Source organism: Magnolia sinica, chromosome 6 (genome assembly GCF_029962835.1).
Source record: "Magnolia sinica isolate HGM2019 chromosome 6, MsV1, whole genome shotgun sequence".
In the NCBI taxonomy this organism is placed as follows: Eukaryota; Viridiplantae; Streptophyta; class Magnoliopsida; order Magnoliales; family Magnoliaceae; genus Magnolia; species Magnolia sinica.
This window is the reverse complement of record NC_080578.1, coordinates 52,011,561-52,021,538: the sequence shown is the minus strand read 5'-3', so window position 1 is coordinate 52,021,538 and position 9,978 is coordinate 52,011,561. Positions and strand designations below refer to the sequence as shown.

The following is a 9,978-nucleotide window of genomic DNA, read 5'->3' as shown; positions in this document are numbered from 1 at the left end:
TTTTGGATCAGGGGTTTTGCAATATGCAAGACACCCCCACACTTTTAGATATTCTAGGTTAGGTTTTGTACCTCTCCATGTTTTATATGGAGATATTTTATATTTTTTAGACGGAATTCTGTTTATTATATGGCATGCTGCAAGCAGTGCCTCTCCCCATAGACTTAGTGGCAACTTTGCTCTTATCAGCATTGAGTGGACCATTTCTACTAATGTTCTATTCTTCCTTTCAGCTATTCCATTTTGTTGAGGTGTGTATGGCGTTGTACATTAATGTATCAGTCCATGTTCTTTACAGAAGTTATCGAATTCATTGGAGAAGTATTTTCCTCCTCTATCGCTACGGAGAATTTTTATTTTCTTATTCAGTTGATTCTCTACTTCTACTTTATATATTTTAAACATGTTTAATGCTTCATCTTTACTCTTTAATAGGTACACATACACATACCTAGAGCAATCATTTATAAAGGTTATGAAGTACCATTTACCTCCACGAGTAAGAATGTCGTTTAACTCACAGATATCACTGTGCACAAGATCCAATACTTGAGACGATCTTTCAACACTTGGAAAAGGTTTTTTTATCATTTTGGATCTTATGCACACTTCACATTTTTCAGTTTCATTATCTATGTATGAGATTAAACCATTCTTAGCCATGAACTTCAAGGTACTATACCCTATATGGGCTAGTCTATCATGCCACAGTCCAGCGGATTCAACCATATACGCAGAAGTGCTACTTTCATTCAGAGAAAACTTAATCATTCCATTACAAGCATATCCCTTTCCGACAAAATTTTCATTTTTGGACAAAGTCAGTTTACCTGACTCATACACCACCCGTATGCCTGGTTTTCCCAGAAGATCCCCAGAAACTAAATTTTGCCTCATGTCTGGGACGTACAGTACATTAGTTAGAATCACTTTCTTTCCAGAGGTGAATATCAGTTCGACAGTTCCTTTGTTGATGACCTTCGATCGGACTTCATTACCCATCTAGACTTCTTGACCATCGGTCAATTCCTCATAAGTTTTGAAGGTTGATTTGTCGTAACACACATGTACAGTAGCGACAGTATCATACCACCAACATGGAACTTTGTCTTGGATGGTATTCACCTCAGTGATCATAACCACGATATCACCTTCTTCTACTGCACTTGTCTCTTTTTTAAATTTGCGATAGCGGCATACTTGAGCATAGTGCCCGGTTTTTCCACAGACATGGCATGGGCCCTTGAACTTTTCGTTCTTCTTTTGGGTGTTCTTCTTGAATTTCCCTTTATTAGGTTTCAGGGAATCATTCTTCTCGGAATGTTTGTTACTAGTGTTTTCTACAGCATGTACCTTAGACGAGGTATTCCCGTTATCATTTTTTCTATTGCGGTTACGGGATTCTTCCTCAATCCTGAGGTGTTTCTGAATTTGTTCCAGTGTGTAGTCATCAGTTTTATGCAGCAACTTCTTTTTATAGTCTTTCCACATCGGTGGCAATTTGGCGATTATAGCCCCGACTTGGAATGATTCAGGAAGATCGATTTTTATCGCTTTGATTTTGTTTACTATTAGCTGCAGTTCTTGGATTTGGGGCAACAGCGGTTTATTATCTACCATGCTGAAGTCAAAATACCTGGCGATGAGAAACTTGTTGGTACCTTCTTCTTCAGCCTTGTATTTGAATTCCAAAGCGGCCCAGATCTTCTTTGCTGATGACGTCTGTTGGTACAGATCGTACAGGCGGTCGGAGAGAGCGTTCAGAATGTGTCCTCAACACAAGAGTTCGTCTTCGGCTCTTTTGGTGCAGGCAGCTACTTGTTCAGGTGTGTCGTTGTCAGATGCTTCATGTAGTGCTTGCAAATTTGGATCTAATATGTAATAGATCCTCAGCGCAGTCAGGAGAAATTTCAGCTTGTCTTGCCATCTTGTAAAATTGGTTCCATCTAACCGATCAAGACGTATCAAGTCCTGATTCATCAACTTGATGGATGAAACACTGTCGGCTTCCATCAGAAAATTAACGCTTTAAGATTGTTGGATTTTATATAGATTAATGTATTTCTGAATAATGTGGAAACTGAAAAGTGCAAAATAATCAGAAATCAGGACAGGTTGAAGCACGTCTGAAATGCTATCCTTAAAGCGTTATTTGCCCCTACTCAAGTGAATTGAGTATGCTGATAGGTTACAGGAAAATAGCTTCTATGATATGACGAGCCTGGTGTGGGTCTGTGTTCAGCAAACACGAAGGCCCACCAAATGGAACTCAATTACACGCTTTCTGGCAGTATTACAGTATAAAGAAAAAAATCCCAAAAGAAGAAGAAAAGAAGAGAAAAAGAGTTTTGACTTCTGCATAGGTCAGTTCAAATCTTCAGCCACTGGTTCAGTTGAACCGTTCTAGACCACACCGCTAGTCTGTTCTTCAAGCTAAGGTTTAAGCCTTACTATGTTGCTGAAACATTAGAATATATGAGTGGAGAGGGGCTGGTTGTCTCAATTTGTATGGGTTTGCTGGAGTGAGTTGAGATGGTTTGGAAACCCATCCAGGTCCTCCTTTTATAGGCTATGGTGGCTAGGGGGTTATGGTCCAAAGACTTAAATTCCATTAAGTCATTTCTGGCTATTGAAAAACTAACCGTTTTATGGTCGTTTTCTGACTGTTGTGCATAGACCATTAAGCTGCTACATGCTGACTGTTGTGAGACAACAGCTAGCCGTTTTCTAGCTGTTTGGCTAGCCATGCAGCAGTTACAGTTGGACCCTGCACTAATGGCTCAGCTGTTACAGTTTCTACTGCAACAGCTCTTTTCAGCCACTAATGGACCGTGTGAAGTGCGCCACTAGCGCCTCTACAGCCACACAGCCTCACATGCCCACTCCCTCGCACCGAGCCCGAGCCTGAGACCGAGACCGAGACCGAGTCTGAGCCCGAGCCCGATCCCGTGCCCAAGTGCGCGCGTGGGTGTTCTAGTGCTACGCACTGGAACACGCAAGGTCCATAGTCCACAGACTAGGTAGGTAAATATTATAATACTCCACATCCTTCATATAAACCACAAGTTTTTCTCTTTTCTTTTCCACGTGGGACTATTCCCAAAAACCTGCAGAAAAGTGTTTTTTCAAAACAACTTTTTATATTATATATTATTTTATTATTAAAATCAATTTTTATTTTTTTTTTACAACAAAGTTAACGTGAGAACTGATGTTCATGGCAAAAAAGTTAAATAATTGAAAGGTTTAGAGAATCCAAAATCCACAACTTATATTTGTTGTCTTTCCACCCTAAAAAGTGAGACTAGTCGCTTAAACGGTTTGGATCATTAGAAGATTACTAAGATTCCAAGAGCTGAACGTCCGACTCGTGCAGTGCAATACATAGGAATGCACTCCAGCAAAACTCTTTTAGCCCGGCTTAAAATCCAGTGTTTGATGAATTCAGCTTGCCTATGTTGCGACTCAAGCTCGCCTTACCAGCATACTCGCTGTATAAAGACGTACGCGAGGACCGAATATTAGAACCATCAGTCTTCTGGGACCTATTCTAGATGGGCTTATATCAGATAACTAGGCTTAAAGGAGATTATCTAACCTTTGATTTATGAAACTAATTTTGAACGTTGGAAATTTTATTTTCAGAGTCAAGGTCAGAAATATCCATCCAGCATAAGTTATGGAACATGGCCCATCCACAACAATGACCAAAAGATGGCCAGTTAGATCATCCGTCCATCCCTTCATGTGGACCGTATTGGCCACATAGGGGGAAAAAAAACTCATGAGCACCAATAGTCATGATTTCATCGATGACCATCCTAGCCATTGGATTATATCTACCCATTATTTTTTTAACACTTCACAAATCGGAGGGCTGAGAATTAGATCTCCATGAGCAACAGTTCTGAGATTCCGATTCCCTGACTCGTACCATTAAAGCCAAAAGCAAAAGGGAGAAAAAAAGAAAAAGATGGCGCATATCATTCTATTATTGAAAAGTAAAAGAGAAAGGCATGATACATAGCTTTCGAAAGAGGAACTTTCACTGTCTACACTCCTTCCGTCATTTTCTTCCCGAGATGCCCTTCTCAACCCCGAGGCCGTATAGTCCAAGAAAACACCAACTTCCTTGGCCCATCTCATTCAATCTCCACCCTGCAAGTGGGACCCATTTCATCACAACCACCCATTTCTCCAAAGTCCAAACATTAACGTCTGTACAGTAAGGGTAAAAATCCCTCTAAATTACTCAAATGCACCTTTCACTCAACAACCCCAATTTCTCCAATGTCCCGGATATTTCTACAGTATTTGAAAAAAAAAAAAAAAAAAAAAAAAAAAAAACCTCATGATTTCTCACTAAATTACCCAATTACCAGTTGAATTTACTCATGAAAGGCGTCACCTTATCAGAGTATCTTCAGTTGAATTTGAAGGAAAAGAATTGTCATTCTGTTTCACTTCAAATTCAAATCATCAACGTCTAATTTTTATATCTCAGCACTCTGTTATTTTCTTTTTCTTTTCTGTTTTCTTTTTACTATGAAGAGTGAAATTTACATCTCCCTCGTGCCATTTTCTTTCAATCTTCCGGCAACGAAGGATACCGACGAGATCTGATCTCTCATTGTCCGCAAGATCTCGGCCATTGAAGGCCTCAAGCTAGGCTGTCCTTGAAGGCAAAGAGCAGAGATGGAAGCCATTGCCATTGCTTCCTCTTCATCAAATTCTCCTGCCAACCGGGAATCGATCATATCCGTCACCTTTGTTGTATCTCTCAATATCGGGACGGCTAGAGATGTTAAGAGCTGCTGTTTCTCAGTGCAAAATGCTTCAATTCCTGTAATCAGCTCGAGAAGAAGCACCCCGAAGCTGTAGACATCGTTCTTTTTCGAGATGATTCCCGTCCTCATGTAATGCGGATCGACGTAACCAGGAGAACCCATCACTGGATTCATCGATGACGGAAGGATCGTAGATGAAAATCCCATCTTAGCACACCCGAAATCACAGAGCTTGCAGTTGAGCTGATCGTCAAGGAGTACGTTGGAGGCTTTAATGTCACTGTGGATGATTTGGAGAGGGCAGTTGTCGTGGAGATATTTAATTGCTTGAGCAAGCTGGAATGCAATCAACATCCGACGGTTCCAAGGAAGGAGGTTACCCGTCCCTCCCTGACCGTGTAGCTTATCATGCAAGCTTCCATTAGAGACATACTCAAACACCAAAACACCTTCTTCTGCAAGAAAAAAGAGGGAGTTTTGGTTAGTGGGTGTTTGGGAAAGATGCAAGAATTATATGGCATTTCCTTTTTTAATTTCTGAAAAATATCAAATTTTAGGAATTCTCAAAAAAAAAAAAAACATGTTTCTCAACAAACTAGGCAGTGTTGGGATGCACAAATGAATTGAATTGCAATTCGAAGATGACATGGAAAATATGAATCAAATGATGAAGCAGTCCTCAAATCGAAATTATGTTTCTTTCAAGTGGTGTGATTGCAATTTGAAGCCCAGAACTTTAATATGAATCTAAAATTAGGAAATTTCAGCATGGTGATTTCACTTTTATTAGACGTATAATCTCAATTCAATCCAATAATGCATCCGAACAGAGTGTTAACGAAATTTCTGTATTCCAATTTCGGAAATTTAGGAATTAAAGAAAAATGGCAGTAGTTTCGAAAGATCCAAATAAAAGAAAATACGGCGGTATGGGTCGGAAGCCCACCTCGTTCGTCGCAGTATCCTATTAGCTTCACGATGTTTTCATGGTGTAGTTGCATCAAGACTGCAAGCTCCTGCTTAAACACCCGACAGAGCCGTTCACTATTCCTGTGGATTTTAAGCGCGCCAAAAGTTGAATCTGAGAATCTAGCCAGGTAGACCATGCTAAAACCGCCTTCTCCGATCACAGAAGAGAAATTCAATGAAAGCTGCTCGATCTCATCCCACTCGAATCTCCACACCGAAGTCTTCTCCTTCACAATGAGATCTCCACAACTCGAACGAGAGGCTGAATCGGTCTGATCGGGAACATGGGTCTTCTTTGATTCGCATTCCCTGCCTTCTTCCTGGTGGCTGATTTTCTTATTGGCTTTGAATCTGAGGCAGCTGAAGTAGGCCATGAGAAGGATCCAAGTGAGGAAAAGAGTAGAAATGCTGAGAGCTATGACAATTCGATGGCTCGTGTTAATGGTTACAGCTGTTTTTAAAGGAGGATTGGATGTGGGTATGTTCTCAGGAGAAGGAGAAGCTGCAGAGAAGGTGGGTTTTGACAGTAAGAGAGAGAAGGAGAAGATCCATGAGCAGTACCCACAGACAAGAAGACCAAGAGATCTAGAGGCGAGACTGCCATTTGAAATGGTGTTAGGGCCCGTAAAAGAGGCCATGAGAAAGGATTCAAGGCATGAGGAAGTGGTGGGAGATTATGATTTTTTAGATATCCCGCACGCAAGACATCTCATATTCCACCCCCTAACGTTGACTGTTTTTATTTCTTTATTTCTTTTTCCCCTTTCGGCTGTAGCAAGGAGCTTGCATTGGTAGAGAGAGGAGAGAAGGCATTTGTCTCCTTCCGAGGCTGGATCCAATACAAACATTCCTGTATAAGCTTAATTTAAATGTAGGGCTGTACATCGAGCCCAGCCGAGTCAAGCTGGGCCAACATTGGCTTGACTCATCGGTGCTATACTTGGGTTCAAGCTTGCCCTCAAGCTCAAAATTAAAACTTAGTTTGTTTGCCAAAGCTTTCCAGTCGAGATAGTAGTTCGAGATAGTAGTTTGAGTCGAGTCGAGCTTGTTCATATGTCAACCCAGCGCAAAACCTGACTCAATCCGACCCAAACCTGCACCCAACTCAACCCAACCCAGCCCCCACCCGACCCAAACCCGCACCCGACTTAAAAATAATAATAATAATAAATAAACAAATAAATCAATGGAACTGAAATCATATATATATATATATATATATATATATAATCATTAATCATACATTTGTAGTGGCCGAATGGGCTGAGAGTAGTTGCCAAGTGGCCTGAGACGAGTCGCCAAGTGAGCTAAGAGGAGTTGGGTTGGGAACGGATTAGAGAGAGAGAGAGAGAGAGCTTAGCTCGGGCAGGAATGGGATGGCGACCGGCGAGCTGGGTAAGGGAAAGAGAGAGAAACGGGAAAAGAGAGGGTCGGCATTGGGTAGGTTTTGTTTTCTTTTCTTTTTTTTTTTTCTTAGTTACACACACACACGCACGCACACACACGAGTCAAGTTTTGGATTGATGCACCCCCCCCCCCCACACACTCATGCCGTAGTGGGCTTTCACCACCTATGGATACTTGAACCCTTGACCAAGTGTTGAAACTCCTAAGAATCTACCACTTGAGCAAGAGCGAGAGTTGGAGTTGAGCCGAGTTGATTTGCTCTATGTTTGAAGCCGGCTCAATTTCAACTCGAGTTTTCAAAAATGAGCTTGACTCGCCCTGAGTCGCCCCTCCAAGCTGAGTCAATCCGAGTTGAATCGAGCTGAGTCAAGCGTGCTTTTCGAGCTAGCTTGACTCGTATACAGCCCTAGTTAAATGCAGGCCTCACCGTGATATTTTAATTACATCCAATACGTCCATCATGTGCGCCCCCTAATATTCTCCTTGTGTCATGGCATTCCGTTTGATCCAGAGTACAGGTGGGCTACACCATTTCATGGCTACAATCTCTAAAATCACGTACTGTGGTACAGTCGAGTTTCGGAATAGCCTTTTTTTTTTTTTTTCCTGGGGGGGGGGGGGGCGGTATCATTTTATCCTGGTCGGTTTAATCTTCTGAGTGGATTCGATGGCATACAAAACACGGTGGGACCTGCATAAAATCCGGAATGTTTTTAAGGGTGAGTGTCTCCATCACAACGGTACGCTGTGGTGTCGCCCACCTTAGTTTCAGATCATCTTTGTTTTCTGATATCAAGTAGAACACCACGAATTACAAATGATGGACGGATTGGATGTTATTAAAACATCACGGTGGTCAATTGCACGTTAAGCGTATCCCAGAAATGTTTGTATTGGATATAGCCTTCTTCATGAGTGGACCTCGTGCCGAGGATACAAACGGTAAACAAGTGGGCCAGATGGTTTTAGTGATCCAGACCGTGGTTTCTGACGTGGGCCGAACTTAGATGGACCCTGCCCAAAGAATCTTTCTGATGGAATGATTCTAATAACCATTCTTGGGCCACTGCTGTATTTCTATTATTGACCGTTTATTGATACGCCAGTGCTGTATTTCTATTGGTGTGGGGATTTTGGGCACTTGGTCAATTAACGTTGGGGTGCCTCGGATCAATGGTGTGGGGTGCCTCAGATCAATGGTGTCGATGAATGAAGCATTTCACTTGTAAGAACTGGAAACCCAAGAGCAACGGACCGTGCATACCCTCGGATCCGATTTAGTTGAGTCATCTAAGCCGGACGCGGATAAGGTGAGTCCGGGTAACATGCTCAGTGGGTGAGTCCGGTTGCCCACTTTGATGTGTGTTGTGTTGATGTAAAAACCTGGTACGTCCTCTTACGACCTTTCACCCGCATAAAAAAGGAAACAAAGAAGACCCTGGGTAGAGCCGGGGACCCTCCAATGCTAAAGTTAGTAACAGGGTCGTATTCGAAGAGGTTTAAGAGAGTTTTTGTGTACCTTTCATCTTGGAGGTCTCCTGTATTTATAGGAACGGAAGGGTCTCATCATGCAGGGATTCCTTTCTTGATATCTCGGAGTTTTGATTTTAATCTGTTTTTGGACTCTATCCGATCCCGAGATTTTCGAGATCAGGAATCCTTTCATTGGATTTTTGGGGCAGTGTTTTTATTTACACTGTCTTTTATTTCCATGCCTGGCTCAGTCCTGACTGACTTTAGTGATGAGTGGATCTCGGCTAGTTGCAAGGATAACTGTCTGCCTTCTGTCGGATGAAATGGAATCGATCCGTAATCAATAGCTTCTCTTAATCTGATAGCTGACTCTATAACTGACCTAAATATATATCGATTTTATGGTTGGTCGGGTGGCTTCTCAGCTTTGGGTCTTAATCGACCTCTTTGGATGTTTCTGTCACATTTACCGAGTCAGCTTTATACATCTTATATACTTTGCCTTGTGGCTCATGACTTTGTAAGGTTCAATCGGGATTCATTCCCCAGAACCCGAGCTAAGTCTCTCCTTTAGGCTTTTTGCTTACCTGCCTCGGTCGGGCTTATTGCCTCGGATCGCTGGGCGGTGTCAGTAGAGTTGGTCCATTCCATAGCCAAGCCTTCGGACTTGTACTATTTTTTCCCCAACAGTAAGCCCCTTACTCCGTGTGTCAATCATATTGATGCTAAGGAGTAAAGAGTTTTTGGGTCGGCTTGGACTAGAGCCGACGTTACGATGGAAAATTTAATACTCGCAGGAGTCATGCGTCGTCCAGAACATGCGTCGGTTCATTGATCGAGACTGCACGTGCGGGAAGCCGTTAGAGTGTCCTTTCAACTTATGAGTGTTGGACGTGTGGTGAGGGTGACGCTTGCATCAGTCGGCATGCGCCACATGTTGAGCTGGGGAGTCGAAGCGGTCATCGATTCGACAACTCCTTAAATGCCCTTGCCATGTGGCAGGGCTATATAAGGGGGAGCGAGGCGCTCCTCTCCCATTTTCGCGCCCCTATTTTTTCTCTTCTCCACTCTTCACTTTCCCTGTTTTTGCATTCCACCATTTTCGCTTCCACGTCCATGTCCTTTTCACCATCTCCGATGAGTTTTAACTCTCTCCCTCCTCTTTGCTTTTAATTATAATGGCGGCGGAAGGTTCCTTGAGCCCCCAGGAGGGAGCTTCTGGTGACGAGGGTGAAGCAAGGCTCTTTTAGGATGTCTCGGAATCACCCTCCTTGCTATCAGAGATGGCTGTAGATGTCAATGCAGCTTTCTGGCATTCCGAAAGGGTGACTGGAACTTCAGC

At 42.6% G+C, this 9,978-nt stretch overlaps 1 protein-coding gene across 1 annotated transcript; it reads right to left on the bottom strand.

Annotated features, from left to right (window-relative positions):
- Positions 1-4,514: 4,514 nt before the first annotated feature.
- Positions 4,515-6,572, bottom strand: LOC131248761 (salt tolerance receptor-like cytoplasmic kinase 1). Its single transcript, XM_058249211.1, has 2 exons — positions 5,734-6,572; positions 4,515-5,242 (listed from the first exon to the last, which is right to left on the bottom strand). The coding sequence occupies exons 1-2, from the start codon at positions 6,392-6,394 to the stop codon at positions 4,560-4,562; spliced, it is 1,344 nt and encodes a 447-aa protein (XP_058105194.1). The 5' UTR covers positions 6,395-6,572; the 3' UTR covers positions 4,515-4,559.
- Between the last annotated feature and the right edge of the window lie 3,406 nt (positions 6,573-9,978).

Excerpts from the sequence above, each read along its gene's own strand:
- LOC131248761 (XM_058249211.1), bottom strand. The coding sequence starts at position 6,394 with ATGGCCTCTTTTACGGGCCCTAACACCATTTCAAATGGCAGTCTCGCC. Across the intron at positions 5,243-5,733 it reads AGGATACTGCGACGAACGAG|AAGAAGGTGTTTTGGTGTTT; the intron begins GTGGGCTTCCGA and ends TTTTTCTTGCAG.